Source organism: Malaclemys terrapin, chromosome 3 (assembly GCF_027887155.1).
Source record: "Malaclemys terrapin pileata isolate rMalTer1 chromosome 3, rMalTer1.hap1, whole genome shotgun sequence".
Lineage (NCBI taxonomy): Eukaryota > Metazoa > Chordata > Testudines > Emydidae > Malaclemys > Malaclemys terrapin.
Genome location: NC_071507.1, coordinates 153,372,093 through 153,390,140, shown reverse-complemented (window position 1 = coordinate 153,390,140; position 18,048 = coordinate 153,372,093). Strand labels below are relative to the sequence as shown.

Below are 18,048 nucleotides of genomic sequence, written 5' to 3'. Positions count from 1 at the left end.
CAAGTGGATATTTTTCTCTGTTTTTAAATGGTTCTGGCAGCTTTCCCCGCCCCATGAAGAATACTTGGTTAAACAGGAACACACCAGCACAGAACAGGGACACTGTGATTCCTACTCTTGAAAGTGTGGTCTTCGGCAATAACTATACAAAACAATTATCAGCAGATGTAAGAATATTATTGATTGACTATTTTATTTATAATATTTCTGATCTTTATTGGGTAATAATTCTTTTTGAATGGTAATAAAGGGCAAACGTAATTAAAGGCACTTTACTATGCCTAGTGACATGCCATAAAGGGAAGAATTTTACCAAAAGGCTGAGATATATGTTTCAAGTTCCCTTTTATAGAAAACTTAAAATATTTAGTGTAGGGCTGTTGATTAATCACAGTTAACTCACGCAATTAACTCAAAAAAATTAATCACGATTTAAAAGATTAATTGTGATTATTTGCAGTTTTAATTGCACTGTTAAACAATAGTATACCAATTGAAATTTATTAAATATTTTGGGTTTTTCTACATTTTCAAATATATTGATTTAAATTACAACACAGAATACAAAGTGTACAGTACTCACTTTATATTATTTTTATTACAAATATTTGCATTGTAAAAATGATAAAATAAATAGTATTTTTCTATTCACTTCATACAAGTACCATAGTGCATCTTTTTATCATGAAAGCGCAACTTATAAATGTAGATTTTTTTTTTTGGTTACATAACTGCACTCAAAAACAAAACAGTGTAAAACTTTAGAGCCTACAAGTCCACTCAGTCCTACTACTTGTTCTGCCAGTCACTTAGAGAAACAAGTTTATTTACATTTACAGGAGATAATGCTGCCCGCTTCTTGTTTACAATATCATCTGAAGGTGAGAACACACATTCTTATGGCACTTTTGTAGCTGGCATTACAAGGTGTTTACGTGCCAGATATGCTAAACATTCGTATGCCCCTTCATGCTTCGGCCACCATTCCAGAGGCCATGCTTCCACACTGATGATGCTCGTTAAAAGAATAAAGCGTTAATTACGTTTGTGACTGAACTCCTTGGTGGAGAATTGTATGTCTCCTGCTCAGTGTTTTACCTGCTTTTTGCCATATATTTCATGTTATAGCAGTCTCGGATGATGACCCTACATGTTGTTCATTTTAAGTACACTTTCACTGCACATTTGACAAAACACAAGGTACAAATGTGAGATTTCTAAAGATAGCTACAGCACTCGACCCAAGGTTTAAGAATCTGTAGTGCCTTCCAAAATCTGATTGGGACGGGGTGTGGAACATGCTTTCAGAAGTCTTAAAAGAACAACACTGAGATGTGAAAACTAAAGAACCTGAACCACCAAAAAAGAAAAGCAACCTTCTGCTGGTGGCATCTGACTCAGATGATGAAAATGAACATACGTTGGCCTGCACTGCTTTGGATCTTATCAAGCAGAACCCACCATCAGCATGGACGCATGTGCTCTGGAATGGTGGTTGAAGCATGAAGGGACATATGAATCTTTAGCAAATCAGGCAGGTAAATATCTTGCAATGCCGGCTACAACAGTGCCATTCAAACTTCGGTTCCCACTTTCAGGTGACATTGTAAACAAGAAGTGGGCAGCATTATCTCCTGCAAATGTAAACAAACTTGTTTGTCTGAGCAATTGGCTGAACAAGAAGTAGGACTGAGTGGACTTGTAAGCTCTAAAGTTTTACATTGTTTTATTTTTGAATGCAGTTGTTTTTTGTAGATAATTCTGCATTTGTAAGTTCAACTTTCATGATAAAAAGATTGCACTACAGTACTTATAGTAAGTAAATTGAAAAATACTATTTCTTTTGTTTTTTACAGTGCAAATATTTATAATAAAAATAAATATAAAGTGAGCACTGTACATTTTGTGTTCCATGTTGTAATTGAAATCAATATATATGAAAACGTGGAAAACATCCAAACATTTTTATATAAATGGTATTCTATTATTGTTTAGCAGTACAATTAATCGTGGTTAATTTTTTTAATTGCTTGACCGCCCGGGATAGCTCAGTGGTTTGAGCATTGGCCTGCTAAACCCAGGGTTCTAATTTAGTGTGTTTTATCTTTTTTGTGAGATTGCACTCCAGTGGAAATTGCAGGCCCATGGATGAGTTTCAGTTTCAGATGAGTTTGGGGTGGAGAATGATCTATAGAAAATCTTTTTAGTTATTCTGCTAGTGCAATTTTATAGTATGTAATTAATATGTATACTAATCCTTTTTTAGGGTTGCAGTTTTGTGATTACGGAGTCCTTCCTGAATCATGCCTACAATCTCCACTATACACTTTGTGCCAGTTTGCTGCTTGCATTTAAAGGGTTACACAGCTATTTCATCATGGTAGCAAAGGAGCTCCCCTCCTCTCACCGAATAGAACTGGGTATGCTGAACACAAGAAAATAAATCACTTTATTTTCTATCACAAAGATATTTTCTGTCTTCTTGCTGTGCTCCTTAGAAAAGCCTGTTTTCTCTCCCTTCTTCTAGACTGAAATATAATTCATCTTACATCTTGTACCTGTTGTGCACCTGCTATTTTACTACTGGAATTGAAATGAGTCTTATAGTAATGATCAGAAATATAACAAAAAACACTACCATCAAGTTAATAAGATTTAAAAACTGGCTTTACATTATATTAAATTATTTTCTTGAAGCTTTTTCAAATCATTACATTAGTACTAAAAATATTTGAAGCAAATCCCCACCCTAGTCTAAATACTGTATTATGCCTATGTGCATGCTGTAAGGAATCATGATTGTTGTATATAAGTAAGTTTAAAGTTTGATTCTAAAAAAAAATTCTAAATGCTGTAAGTTTTGATTTGAAAAGAACATCATGAGGAAAACTTGAAAATAAGGCCTCAAGAAGAAATTATTTCTAAGTCAATTTTTTGTTTTTTAAAGGCTGGATGCTCTTAAATTGACATAATATTAATTGTCTGAGACTTCGGAAAAACAGATTACACTATGGACTAAATCTATGTAACTGAACAGTCAGTAAGATTATGCTTAGTTTTGAGAGTAGCCACTTTCTCGTCATGATTAAAATTGAACAGTTAGAGAACATATTTCTACGATGAGAAAGCATGCAAGGGGACTCGATAAATTTTATTAATTTTAAAGAGACTGACTAGAGTTTGAATCAGCCACCTTTTGCAAATGGAGCTAAGGAAATACTGCTTAAAAATATAGTTCTAATAATAGGTCTGTTCTACAATAGGAATTTACTTTAGTATATCTTTGACTCTCAGGAGTGTGAAAAATCCATGCCCCTGAGAGACATAGCTATACAGACCTAACCCTCAGTGTAGACAGAGCTAGGTCCCTCTCAGGGAGGAAGATTACCTGTGCCAATGGGAGATCCCCTCCCATTGGTGTAGGCAATGTCTATGCTGTAGCATTTTAAGTGTAGACATACTCTAACATGCAAGATTAGTACTAAGATAATGTCTGTTTTGAGTTGTAGAACCAAAAAGATGGCATAGGTGTAAAGGGATAATACATTGGCATTCTTAAAGACCACTAGAGTTTACATCAAGCATGTTTGTGTTGAACATCAAAACTTTTTGGCTTTAAAAAAAAATGGGGGGGGGAGGACATTTTGGAATCCATGTTATTTGATAGGGGTTACCATTTCGTCTACTGTTAATTAGCTTTGTCTGTTAACATTATAGGATGAGTAATCAGTAGGCATTTACCATGCAGGACTTTGAGACATGAAAAGTGTTGGCAAAAAAAATGAAAGAAAAGAATTTATTATATGAGGAATACCCCATAAATACAGTATAACCTCAGAGTTACAACACCAGAGTTATGAATTGACCAGTCAACCACACACTTCATTTGGAACTGGAAGTACACAATCAGGCAGCAGCAGAGACAAAAGAAGAAGAAAAAAAAGCAAACACAGTACAGTACTGTGTTAAATGTAAACTACCCCCCCCCCCAAAAAAAAAAAGGAAAGAGGCATTTTTCTTCTGCATAGTAAAGTTTCAAACCTGTATTAAGTCAATATTCAGTTGTAAACTTTAGAAAGCACAACCATAACGTTTTGTTCGGAGTTACGACCATTTCAGAGTTATGAACTACCTCCATTCCCATGGTGTTCATAACTCTGAGGTTCTACTGTAATCTATTTGATATAGTCTTTTTTTTCCTGCATAAAAATTTATGTTCATTAAAGTACCATTTACACTAGAAACTAGGCTTTCTATCAACAAGAACAGGAGCAGTGCTTATAGTCACAGTGCATAGTATATTGTGTGCCAATTACTTTAATCCTCCTGTGGCGGGGTGCACCCTTTTTATGTGAATGACTCAGCTTTTAGTAAGGAAACGCCTTATGTGCCAAATAGTATCTATTGGTTTTACTCTTTATGTAAAGTTATGCTTAGAATACCAAAATTACTTAATTGAAACTCCAGATTCAACTCCTGAATGAATCACAGCTTTTCCTTCAGTTCCCTAACACAAAATTTCTATATAATAAAATAGAAACCGGGATTTGAATAATACAACCGTAGAGTATCATCCAAGGCCCATTGAAGTCAGTGGAAAGCTTCCCATAGTGTTACGTGGGTTAGGCTCATACTTACTTTCAGAATCTTAATTTACTTTGAGATTCTACAAGTTTGAACAGAAATAATCAAAAATAATATATTTAGTGCTTTGAAAATAGACTTGTCTTCTATATATACTATACATTTATTGATGATATTTTCTATATTTTAATTTTTTCTCAATCTTTACAGTTTAGTATGTAATATCTTTTCTTTTTTCTTGTCTGTGAATTTTTTTTCTGTTAGTTCTGTTATATTGTATATACCTATATCTGGACTATATGACAATAGTGACTAAAGCTGTTTATACAGATACTAACATTGCTAACATTATTCACTTTTTGCTTCTGGAAAATAACCATTACTGATAGCTAAGAACAAGGACTGTTTTCTTTAAAAACTAGCAATAATCAGAGACAACTGCACTTCTGTAAAAACTAAAAAAAACCTTTCACACTAGATTTTCACATTCTATAATACACGTTTTATTTTTGTCATTTGTTATTACTGTTTATTTTGAGTTTTTACATGGTAAAGTATATTTTATATCCGAGATTCAAATAGACTTTTGGGGGGAAAAATCCCAAATCCTTTTTAGATCTCATAAAAAGTATTGTTATTCTTTGTTTTAAATAAAATGTCTTTATCTTGCTTTAATTTTGTTTCTTTTGTTCCCTTAATTCTATGATGTACATTTTTATTCATTTCAAAATGTTGATCTGTATTTTTTTAAACAAATTGAATTTGCAACAGCATACGAAAAATACTGTTGGACTTTATAAATAAACTTAATTGTTAGCATTTGATCAATATTCGTTTTTAAAAAACAAAACAGGCATTAGAAAATTTCAAAAACAGCGTTAATGTACATCATGAGTAACACCTAATCTAGAAACTTTACTAAAATTATATGCTTTAATGTTCTATTCTAATTGCACTAATTTCTAGGCTAGCAATAAACTTTCTTACTAACTTTAAGGCAAATAAGCACAGATTGAAAAAAAAAAAAAAAAAAAAAAGAGTGTAGTAACTAGTCATCTGTGTGCAATCCTTATAACTAGCCAAGGCCAGCATGCAGGTCCTTTATGAACGCCTTCTCAGAAGAAAATATCCACGAACCCAGAGAGACGCCTGTCTAGGTATGTTTTTAAAGCAGGTGATATAATCCCTTAGATTTTTATTATTAGTGCAGAGTATTTTTGTTTCAGGTTTAAGGAAGAGCAAAAAAACTAATCAATTGAACCCTGATGCAAGTGTGTGGAACTCCAGTGAAAACAGTGGCTGGACTAAATCTAGCACTGTATATCAGTGGAATGAGCTACCACTATTGATATGCAGTTTAGTTTCTTTCTGTTTAATAAAATAGAAGTGATTGATTAGTTAAATGGCTTCAGCTGATTTGAAATCAAATAACTGGAGAAAACAAGAATTTCATTTAGCTTCATTAATTGGTACAACTTTAAATTTCTAAAGATGAATGTATTTTCTTCCTGGGGAATCTTCCATGTCTCTGCTGGAGCCCTCCCGACTTGTTTTCTCTTATTTCTAAACCAACTTGTTCTCAAGGCTTAAATTGCAGCTGTTCTCTTTTTGGAGATTGTCAGCACTGTTCCATAAGTGGCCAGGGGAGGATGATATTGTAGCACACTCCAGCTCAGATGTGGGGAGAGAGAAACTGGTCCACAAATCAGTCACAGGTCTCTTACATGGCAGTGCAGAGAGTTCTAGTAGGCCTAGTGTAGACCAAGTATGACTGTGTTTTGTCTGGAATTTTTTACTGTTTTTTTTTAACCAACGATCCAGCGAAATCCTATCAAATCATTGCTGGATGAACATTACCGTTACAGAATATTTTACTTTATAAGGTGATATGATTGAAGGTTAGTTGTATTCAGCTAATTATAGTATTACAGTTTCAATTTCATCTTTCAGCTTGTTCCTCAAAGTTTTATAATTGGGGTGTAAAATCAATTTTGGGTTGCAGTTGACATGCATGATAAACCTTGAGCATGATGATGGTTGAATAAGCCAAATAATTTTTTTCACAAGTAACTGAATTTGCATGGTCCCACACACAACTGAAAATGTATCTCAGATGACAAATTTTCATTTAAGTTGTTGTGAGAATGGGATAATTATCTTTATCAGCCATTTAGATTATACGAGTGTATGTAATTGTTTTTAATTGCTGTTTTTTACTAGTTTCTGACAACTTGCATTACTACAAATTGAAAGCTTGGTTTCTCAAAACGAAATAGGCTTTTAGTTATGTAGATTAGGTCATTTGGTGTTACTTTCAAGCTTTTTTGAAAATAGGTATTTTAAATACATTTTTACCCAAAACATTGTAAGAAATTCATTAATATAAATTAAGTAAATGTTTGTCATTCTGTAAATATTAAGTATATCCTAAAATTTTTATAACAGGAGGTTTTGTGTTAACTCATATATTTCCTCACTGTCCTTCATTTTTATGATATTGCAATGTTTCAAAAATGGAATTAACCATACAAATTGAACACAAAAATTAATTTTGCGGTATATTCTGCCATCCTTATTCATGCAGCCTGAAGTAAGATGGCAGAATGTTCCCTAAATTAGTGTCTGTATACAGATTAGTCTAGGGTAGTTATCTGGTATTCCATTTTTTGAAATACCTACAATATCATGAAAATCAAGGACAATTGAAGAAATAAATTATCTCCTGGCAATATAAATCAGTGAGATTACTGAGAGTTTATGATGTGAGGCTCATGCATAAATCTTTGTAAGAACTGGACCTTACTCTGCAAACAGTCCTGTTAATTTCACCACTAAATTTATTCTTATTAAACAGTGTGAGTAAAGATGGCACATAAGAATGTCCAAAAAGTAGAATGTTTATAAATAAGTCATCCACATTTTGTGATCTAATTTCAAGCTGCTGTCATGTGTGATTTCACAATATTGACAACTTGAAATGATGAAGAGTAGTTCTTTTTGAACAAATATGTATTCCCTGAATAATTTGAATCAAGGTAACAAAAGTGGTAACTTTGGTAGCCTGGCCAACTTATTTGACAAGGTATTTCATCTGAGAGAATTCTTTAAAAATAGATTCTTTTTGAGTAGGTGAGAAATATGCAGTTGTTTTGTAAGTGTTCTTGGCATTCAGTTGCTACCCTCTTTTTTATTTAAATAGGTTGTGTCCCATTCTCAGCCCTGCACATGATCAGATTCTACTGTTTAGAGCATAACTCTTTCAAAAGAAAAAATGCTGCCATTCCAAATGTATAGAGAAAATAGTTCTAATTGTTATTTATTTCAGAGCTGCAGTATTTCTGATAACGTCAGTTGGCAGATATTTAAAAGAATAGTTTTAAAGAATAAATATTTTAAAAGTGCGTAAGCCCCTTTTCTAATTAGACTTAGGCTCTTAAGTCATTTAGATGCTTTAGAAAATTTTATGCGAAATGTTTATTTTTACACTATCAAGTATATAAATACATATACAAATTATATGTACATTAGATGTACAACAATACAAATGCTTATGTACATACAAAACAGTGTCTACACAGACTTCTTAAAAGAATAAATTAAAGTTTTAATTATTCAAAAATTGTCTATTGATATGAAAGCATTTTAGTCCAGAAGTTTTCTTTAGTTGAGAAAAATGAACAATTTATAAAGTTCAGAAAATAACTGTTTATAACTGTGAAACAGCTCCAGAAAACACTTACACGTGTGAGTATTAGTCATGCAAGCAATCCCACCAACTTCAACAGGACTACTTATGTGCTTAGTTTTTCACATTTAGAAGGGGATTGAGGCCTGTGTGTTACCTGAAAGAAGGAATGTACATCATATAATCAACCCTTAGGCCCTGATCCTGCAATCCAATCCATGAAAATGAGTCCTATTGAAGTGAGTGAGGCTGTGCAGGGGTCCAGCCACACTGATCTGATTGCATCATCATGACCGTAGTCTTGATTTAAATCATGAACTTCAAATCACTAAGATACAAATGTCAATTCCATTCTATTATGCTGTTTTACTTTAAAGGGATATCATCAATTAAAAAAATCACACTTCTGTATGAAAATGTTTTACCTTAAGTTGTAATAGGTAATATCTAAGGTTACTAAGATCAAAGGAAATTTTTTTCTCTCTTTATCAATAGGTTTTCTTTGTGTATTTGTCAGCATACCATGTGTCCCTGTTCCCTCAGTATTGTCAGTTACTCATTTCCCATTGTTTTTATAAGTCTTTCAAACAGCTACAGGAGAGATTTTTTTAAAAACAGGCAAATGTAATTATAAAATAAAATGAAACAATAACATAAAGACTCCGGGCCTTAATAATTAGTTGAAACGTTGTAGCTCAGATTTTGAAATGTACTAGATTTCAAATTAATGGTACTACTTTAAATGACATCAAGTTTTCTTTGAGTCTTTTTTATTAAATTGCTTTATGAGGGAAGTTGATTTGTTCTACAAGTTGGAAAATATGGGTGTGAATTTGGTAAAATATAATTTCATGCATATGCATCCTAATCTTTCCAGAGAACATAGATGTAGAAGCTCGCCTTACAGAACTGTGTGAAGAAGTAAAGGTACTTTTTGTCTTTTATTCATAATAAATGTAAAATAAGTTAAAAGCAAAGTATTTTCTATCAGTATTTCATAGATTGCTGCAGACAAAAATTATTGATTTTGGTAATTTATTTTCTGTGTTGTTTGTTGCTTATTCCAAGAGATGCTGTATCCCACTTATGGATTGTGACAGGTTGAGAGATATGGTTACTAGTGGTGTTTGAAATGCAAAAGATTACTGACTCAATCTTAATTTTGATAATTTTTCTCCTCCAGATGGACTCTTCACTGCCAAACTCTACCAACTCTTCTTTCCATTCTACTCTCTTCTAAGATGTCTTCTTCTCTTTCTAATCCTTCTCTGACTAGAATCTGAGAAAATTTAAAAAAAACAAGATTTTCTTTCAACAGCCTTCTCTTTTTCTACTTTACCTCCTCTCCAGGTTCTGATGTTTTCCTTCTACTATCCCACAACTGCCCCAGTCTCCCTCACTACTTTCATTCACTCAACTTTCCTTATTTTGCTAATACACACACAATTTCAAGTATGCCTTTGGATTTCCTTTCCTAAAGCTTAAAGCAGGAGTTCACAAATATTTTCTTAGTGTGGTCCATCTCCCCTGTTGTTCAGGAATATGCAGTCCACTTTCCCCTTCATTCTCAATAGCATAATATTACTGAGGCAGTTGCATACAGCAGTATAGCTTAGGTTGAAAAGAAACATTTGCTAAAAATAAATATTTTCCTGTATTTAATATGATGTGAAAGCTGGAAACAAGGAAAGTCAGCACCACGTGACTAGCCAGCTCTCTGTGGACCACTAGGAAGTGTTTCACAGGCCAACGTTGCTTCACATACTGAAAGCTTCTTAAATTTATGTAGTCTTCTTTATCTCTTTCCTTCTTTGGGCATAGCTGATCACACCTCTCTTCCTTAGATCCTCTGTCAGCTTCCTCACCTCTGCATTCTTCTGGTTTCCCCTGCGTCGTCGCTGTGATCACCATGTAATCTTCTTCAGAGGTGTCTCATCATTTCCTTTCTCCTGTTCTCTTATCCATTAGTATCACTTAGAGATTCTGTCTCTGTTCTCCATCTCTTCTCTCATCCTCACCTTAATGATTACCAAATCTCTGTCCTTTGTCTTTTCTCTCCAGTCTTGTGTCTCCAAATATGTCTAAGATATCTCAAAGCACTACATTTAGAAAGGAAAAATCAAACGCACAACTACAAAATGGGAAATAATTGGCTAGGTGGCAGTACTGCTGAAAAGGATTGGGGCAGTTATAGTATATCACAAATTAAATACGAGTCAACAATGTGACATCATTCTGGGGTGTATTAAAAGGAGTGTTTTATGTAAGACATGGAAGGTACGTATCCAGTTCTACTTGGCACTGCTGCAGTTTCAGATGGAGTATTGTATCCAGTTCCGGGCAAAATTGGAGAGTGTCCAGAGGAAAGCACCAAAATGATAAAGAGTTCAGAACAAAACAACTCTGAGGAAAGGTTTTAAAAAAACCCCTGTGCATATTTAGTCTTGAGGAAAGAAGACTGAGAGAGGACCTGATAAGTTTTCAAATATGTTAAGGGTTGTTATAAAGATGACTGTGATAAATTGTTCTCCATGTCTGCTAAATATATGACAAGAAATAATGGGCTTAATCTGCAGCAAGGGAGATTTAGGTAAGATATTAGGAAAAGCTTTCTAACTAGAAGGGTAGTTTAGTTCTGGAATATGCTTCCAAGGGAGGTTGTGGAATCCCTGTCATTGGAAGTTTTTAAGAATAGGTTAGACAAACACCTGTCAGAGATGATCTAAATTTACTTGGTCCTGCTTCAGCTCGGGCTAAACTTGTTGACTCCTTAATGTCCCTTTTAAGCCTTCCTTGCTATGATTTCTATGCTGCTACAGTGGTTTACAGAGGTCAGAAAGAGTTTCCTGGGGAAGGGCAGCGTATAGGACCAGTAGATGCAGCCCTAAATTGCCTACCTCACAGTGTCAGAATATAGCAGGGCTGGCAGCAAGAAAGGAGGTGATTGGAGCACACTCTGGTCCGGCAGTTCTGCCCAATTCTGCAAAACTACCCATAACCAGCCAGGTAAAATTAGAGCAACCCATTAGACTTCTCTAATTTACACTATGGTCAGTATTAGCCCCCAAAACAGAATCTTGGAGGCACAAATATAGATGGAAGCTGCCTTTACCCTTCCCCTCCCCCTCCTTCAGCCTGGGCTGTGCTCTGAAGTGCATGCAGCCTAAAGTTCAGACAAAATGTCAAATGAGAGCAACAAATAGTGGGAAGGAACTGAAGAAGGAAGGACTTGTGCATTATCACACTACATGTAATTCCTGATTCTTCTTTCTCTGTAACATGACCAAAATCTGCTCTTTCTTTACTGACTCAGCTGCTAAAACCTTTGCCTCAATACCTTGATCATTTCTCACTTCAATTACCTTCTTTTACCACTTCTCCTGCCATTCATATGTTTATAGTAGGGCTTCAAGAACATGCAGCTGGTCCAATAGCAATTTTAATGTATGGTGCTGTATTTTTGAGATCAGTTTAGATTAGTGTTAAAATATACATAGTAGTGGACTATTAAGATCCCTTATTGTGGGGAATACTAACCAAGACACCATCCCTAGCACTCAAATTACATTTAACTCTAATAGAACCATGCTACAAGAGAATGTCCTAGGGATGCAGTAAACTATGAAGAAGGAAAGTCTCATTTCCTATGTATCTTTCTTTTGTGGTTCTATGAGGTTATTAACACCTCGTGAGAGTGGGCCCTGAGGAAGCAAACTGACTTAAAAATACAAGTACCACACGGTCCTAATCAGTGGGGTCAGTTCTGGAGAGGAGATGACTCTTGTTTTAAACTAGTTGTAAGATAACATCAGTATCTCAGTTTTATCCCTGCAACACCCATCATTGGCTGTGACACAATTTTTGTTAGTGTGTCATGTTTCTAATTCCTGATTCCTAGTTTTTGTACTTCACACTGTAGTTTAGAACACTACCAAGTACAGTGGTTACAACCTGGCCTTCATTTTAAAATTACAGTTGACACGAGTCAAGTTCTTATTGTAATTTAAGACTATGTGACCTGATTCTAAAAGACTTTCCAGGGTAACATCTGGAACCGCACAAAAAGTGTTCTGTTAGTAATGTAACTTTAAATTAAGTGAATTGTTTTTGATGTTTGGACAAAAAAGCTATAATTTAAGAGTTCTTTTTTTGTAGAATTGTTGCAAGGGTAAATACTTTACCATATGAAACTGAGTTTATTTCATTGGTTTTGTGTACATGTGAAGGCATCATCTATAAACAAGCATTTATAGATTTAGTAAGAATATTTTTTCCTGACTTCAGAAAATGGAAAATCCTGATGAACTGGCAGAACTTATAAACATGAATCTTGCACAGCTTTGCTCTCTTCTGATGGCTCTGTGGGGGCAATTTCTAGAGATCATTACCTTGCAGGAGGAAGTCACAGCATTACTAGCACAAGAACATCACACATTGAGGGTAAGTATTGAATCTGACAGTTGAGCATTACATAGAACAAATTCTATCTTTTAAAACTTTATTGATGACCTTTTTATTCTGTAAAGTGGTAGGTTTTCAATGAGATTACAAATTCTACTTTTTTCTGCTATGTTTGTGAAAATCAGAAGAGTAGAACTTTGAGTGTATCTTTTGTACTACATTTATAATTGTGGATTAAATTATTGATGCTAATTGGTGAAATGTGATTTTAAAAAGTACCGTATATACTTGATCTTAAGCCGGTTCGTTTATAAGCCTATTCTCACACACACACACACACACACACACACCCCGGTGGATAAGTAAAAATAGAAAATTTTTATAACCCATTCATAAGCTGACCCTATAATTCAGGGGTCAGCAAACTTTGGCTCCCAGGCCATCAGGATAAGCCGCTGGTGGGCTGAGATGGTTTGTTTACCTCGAGCGTCTGCAGGCACGGTGTAAACAAAGTGTCCCGGTGCGCCAGCTGCTTACGCTGACAGGCTGGGACAGCAACTGGTGGGGAAATCTTTTGGTGGGGAGAAGCTGAGAGTCAGGGGAGTAAACCCCTGTGACCATCCTCCACATGACCCCACCCCTAGCCCGGGACCCCCACACTCTCCCCATCCCACCATCCCTTCCCACCTTATCTGGGGAGGGCCAGGGAAGGATGTCTCTGGGCCAGGTGGCACGGCCTCAGCATGCTCCAGTGGCGTGGCCACAGCCTGCTCTGGGGAGCAGGGCCGAGCGGCACGGCTGCAGCCTGCCAGCCCCGGAGCTGCAGCTGCTTCAGAGGCTGGGGGGAGCAGCGTGGCCAGAAGAGGAGAGACTCTGTGCTCGCCTCTTCCCTTCTGGCTGTGCTGCCTCTCCTGGCTCCCTCTGTTGGGGGGAGGGCCTGTGTCTCAACTCTCCCTCTCTATACCCGTTCATAAGCCGACCCCCTTCTCTGGTGCTTTCCTTTTTTACTAAAAAAAATTTGGCTTATGAACGAGTATATATGGTAATTAAAAGACACATATGTTTACTACAAAGCAGCAATTAATTACATTTCTGAATAAGAAATCCAGCTTAGAAGATAAATTTCAGGCTCTGGAGAGGTAGCATTTGTGCAGAATAATACATTTTTCTTTAGGAGTCCTACCTAGCTGGTCTACCCATTGTACTTGCTGTTACATGTAGGCATTCCTTGCCAGTCATGAATCAAAATGTGCAACTTAATTAATGATATCATTCATAACTTCTTGAAGAGAAAAACCTATTATGGGGAATCTTAGAAGAGAAGAGACAAATCAGAAACAACCTGGAACATGAAATTATTTTATTTTATATATTATATATTTTTATAAAATGGGCTTATTTTAGGCAAAACAGAGGTGATGCTGGTTAAGAGTAAAATATTTTCAAGAATAAGCAAAAACTATGACCGGAATCTCAAATTGAAGGTATTTTCTCCCTCCTCTCTTCAATTATCAAGTAGGGAGGTAAATATCCATTAAAAAAGTTAACCATTTAAATTATTACAATTATGTTGTTTAATAGGTTAACTGATTAAAGGGAAAGGGGCTGCTCCAGCCGGCCAGCATGGGCTGCAGGGCTGCTCCTGCAAGGACAGCTGGGGATGGGGTTGGAGGGCCAGCACAGCTGGGGCTGCTCCAGACGGCCGGGCTGGGGGTTAACGGTTTAATTGTTTAGTATTTTACATCCCTTTTATCAAGGTTATGTGCAAAATTGGAGTGTAGACTCTGAGATAGTATGAGTAGCTAGAAACCTCTTCTGTTTATAGCTGATCAGGAAACGGTGTCAGACCTTATTGAATGACACCTAACTACGGTAATCCATGACTTTGTCATATTCATGCTAAATTATTGTAATGCACTATATCTGGGATAAACAAAAAGTCACCTGGAAGCTGCAGCTGGTAAAACACTTTGCAGCTGATCTGCTGAGCAGCACTGGCCCATCATGCCACATCATACCAGTGCTTTATACATTACAGTAGTTACCTATCCAACATAAAGTCCATTTCAAAGTTCTAGTCCTCTACAAAGCATTGGCTGGCCTACAACCCAGCTGTCTCAAAAACCTTTCTCTTTGGGCCCCACAGTTATGATTCTTCTTCGAGTGCTTGCTCATATCGATTCCAATTAGGTGTGCGCGTGCCGCGTGCACGATCGTCGGATAATTTTCTACCCTAGCAACACCCAGTGGGTCGGCTGTGGAGCCCCGTGGAGTGGTGCCTTCATGGCGCTGGATATATACCCCAGCCGACCCAGCGCCCCCTCAGTTCCTTCTTACCGCCCATGACGGTCGTTGGAACTGTGGAGCGCGGCATAGCTGTTCTCCACTCTCCCTAGCTTTACTTGTATCAGGGGATAGCCGTGTTAGTCTGAATCTGTAAAAAGCAACAGAGGGTCCTGTGGCACCTTTAAGACTAACAGAAGTATTGGGAGCATAAGCTTTCGTGGGTAAGATGCACTTCTTGCATCTGAAGAAGTGAGGTTCTTACCCACGAAAGCTTATGCTCCCAATACTTCTGTTAGTCTTAAAGGTGCCACAGGACCCTCTGTTGCTTTTTATAGCTTTACTTGTTCATTCTTGTAGATAGTTGTTGGTTATATACTTATAGATTAGTAGTTTGTTGTTAATAGTTTTGTAGAGTAGTTATAAATAGTTAGCGGGGGTTAAGGGGGCTTTTATCCCCCCTTTCCCCCCCGGCGCGCAGCCAGGCTCATGCCCAAGGCTCCTGGCTTTAAGCCGTGCGCGACTTGTGCTAAGCCTATGCCAACGGGAGACCCTCACGACTCTTGTCTGAAGTGTCTAGGGGAATCTCATCAGACAGACAAGTGTAAGATCTGCAAGGCTTTCAGGCCCAGGACCAAAAAGGAGCGGGACTTTAGACTTAAGCAGCTCCTCATGGAGGAGCGCCTCGGTGTGCAGCGCCCCAGCGGCACCCTCCGGTACTGCACCGCGAGGAGACGCGGATAAGGCCCCACAGCACCGTCCTCTGTCGGCATCGCGTCTGCCGCAAGCCCTTCGGCGCTGTTCCCTGTCTCCAGGACATAAAAGACCCCGCAAGACCCAGGACGCTGCCGTCCAACAGGCACCGGCTCCCCCTGCACTGGTGGTAGAGCCGCGTCCGGCTTCGGAACGCCAGAGGGTGCAGGCATCGTCAACACCGTTGACTCCAGCACCGGATGTAGGGCCATTGAGTCCGGTGCGGACTGGCTCACCGCCTCGTCCTGTGGTTGAACCCTGTCTCCCCTCTATACCGGAGACATTTGGGACGGCGAAATACCTCATCGCCCTCACGGAGCTGGCACCAGCTCAGACCGCGGCACCGCATCCCCTTTGCACGGTGCAATCCAGGGGCAAGCCTGCCCTGATATGCCCTCCATCTCCGAGCGTGGACTCGCGGCACCACTCCCAGTCTCGGAGCAGGTCCCGACGTCGCTTGCAGTCCAGGCACTGATCTTCATCTTGGCGCCGGTCGTACTCGCAGCCCAGATCTTCCTCCCGGCACCGGTCTACTTCTCGCCACTGACCTGAGCATCAGTACCGGTCGGAGTCCAGACGCAGTTCCCGGCACCGGTATGAGTGCTGCTCCCGTTCGCGAGGCCGCTCCTGGCACTGAGTCTACAGCCGGTCTTCGTCTTCGCGATCCAGATCTGGATCCCGGTACTGGCATGGGCATCGGCACCGTTCTCGATCCCGGTACCGCTCCCCGGTACCGCGCAGAGACCGCTCCCTGTGGACCAGCACCGCTTGGCACCGTTCCAGGACGAGCCTCTGCAATCACGCTCGGCACCGCCCTGGCCCTCAAGATCGGCGTCTCGCTCGTCGGAAGGAGCTTCCCGATCAGCGTACCCTGCTCAGGGTCAGGCTGCAGACGACTTGGGCCATTGGCAGGAGGGGGCAGAGGACCCTAGACAGGACCCTGCACATTGGTCTTTCTGGACCCCATGGACATATCACCAAGCTCAAGGGGCTCCACCAGCGGCCTCTCGCTCGGCATACTCTGAGCCCAGGGTACCTGAGGCCACCATCGCCTGTCCTCCCCCAGGGGGCATGGAGGCTCCCGTGCCGACACCCATGCAGGTCCCAGACCCCGGTGCAGGGGATCCTGCACATCAGGGACCCTTGGAGCCAGACCCTCATCTGGATCGTTTACCCCCTGAGGCGTCCTCCTCATCCTCCCCAGATGAGGCGGTGGCGGGCACAACCTCTGGCCCACCTCCAATAGACCTCCGTGCACACCAAGACCTGTTACGTAGAGTGGCACGGAACGTGGACCTACAGGCAGAGGAGATGGTGGAGGACCCGGTGGTGAGCATCCTCTCAGCTGATGCCCCATCCCGGGTGGCGTTGCCCATTATTCGTATGATCCAGGCTAACTCTAATGCCATATGGCAAACCCCGGCCTCCATCCCTCCCACTGCCAGAGGTGTAGAAAGGAAGTACTTTGTCCCCTCTAAGGACCATGAGTACCTCTATACACACCCTCCACCGTGTTCACTGGTCTCCTCAGTGAACACAAGAGAGCGTCATGGTCAGCAGGTGGCAGCGCCCAAATCGAAAGATGCCAAATGCTTCGATTTGTTTGGACGTAAGGTTTACTCAGGTGGGGGTCTGCAGCTCAGAGCGGCAAACCAACAGGCGCTCTTGAGTCGGTACAATTACAACTCATGGAATTCCATGGATAAATTTAAAGAGTTGGTCCCCCAGGACTCGAGAGAGGAGTTCGGGGCCCTAGTGGAGGAAGGTAAAAAGGTGGCTAGGACCTCCTTGCAGACCTCCCTGGACATAGCGGACTCTGCCGCCAGGACACTAGCGTCTGGGATAGCCATGAGACGTGTTTCCTGGCTTCAGGTATCGGGGTTACCGCCAGAACTGCAGCAGACCCTGCAAGATCTGCCGTTCGAGGGCCAGGGGTTGTTCTTGGACAAGATGGATTCTCCGTTGCAGAGCCTCAAGGACTCCAGAACCATCATGCGCTCCCTGGGGATGCATGTCCCAGGACCCCAGCGCAGGCCCTTTAGGCCCCAGCCACAAAGGTTCTACCCTTCTCCTCCTTGTCCAAGACAGGACTTCCCCAGAAGGCGGGGGCGAGGTGGTAGACGGAGGTTGACCGGCTCCCAACCCGGTCAGAACCAAGGCGTTCCTAGACCACCTTCAGGGCCTGGGCAAAATTTTTGAAGGTGCCCTCTTGGACGGCGTGCTAGCCACTACCCAGAATCCATTCCCTTTATTTCGGGATCGCCTCTCCCGTTTCCACCGTGCTTGGTCCCTTATAACCTCGGACCGTTGGGTCCTTCGCACGGTGGAGAGGGGATACGATC

At 39.7% G+C, this 18,048-nt stretch overlaps 1 protein-coding gene across 7 annotated transcripts in view; it reads left to right on the top strand.

The window, feature by feature from the left end:
- The window catches only part of FAM135A (family with sequence similarity 135 member A), a 157,111-nt gene that overhangs the window by 72,816 nt on the left and 66,247 nt on the right, over positions 1-18,048 (top strand). For 6 of the 7 annotated variants that reach the window (XM_054022143.1, XM_054022148.1, XM_054022145.1 and 3 more), the window contains 5 exons: positions 41-167; positions 2,267-2,420; positions 5,664-5,741; positions 9,147-9,196; positions 12,554-12,709. In XM_054022143.1, the coding sequence (XP_053878118.1) occupies positions 41-167; positions 2,267-2,420; positions 5,664-5,741; positions 9,147-9,196; positions 12,554-12,709 (565 nt within the window). The remainder of the gene's footprint in view (positions 1-40; positions 168-2,266; positions 2,421-5,663; positions 5,742-9,146; positions 9,197-12,553; positions 12,710-18,048) is intronic. The other variant, XM_054022146.1, reaches the window with a different exon arrangement.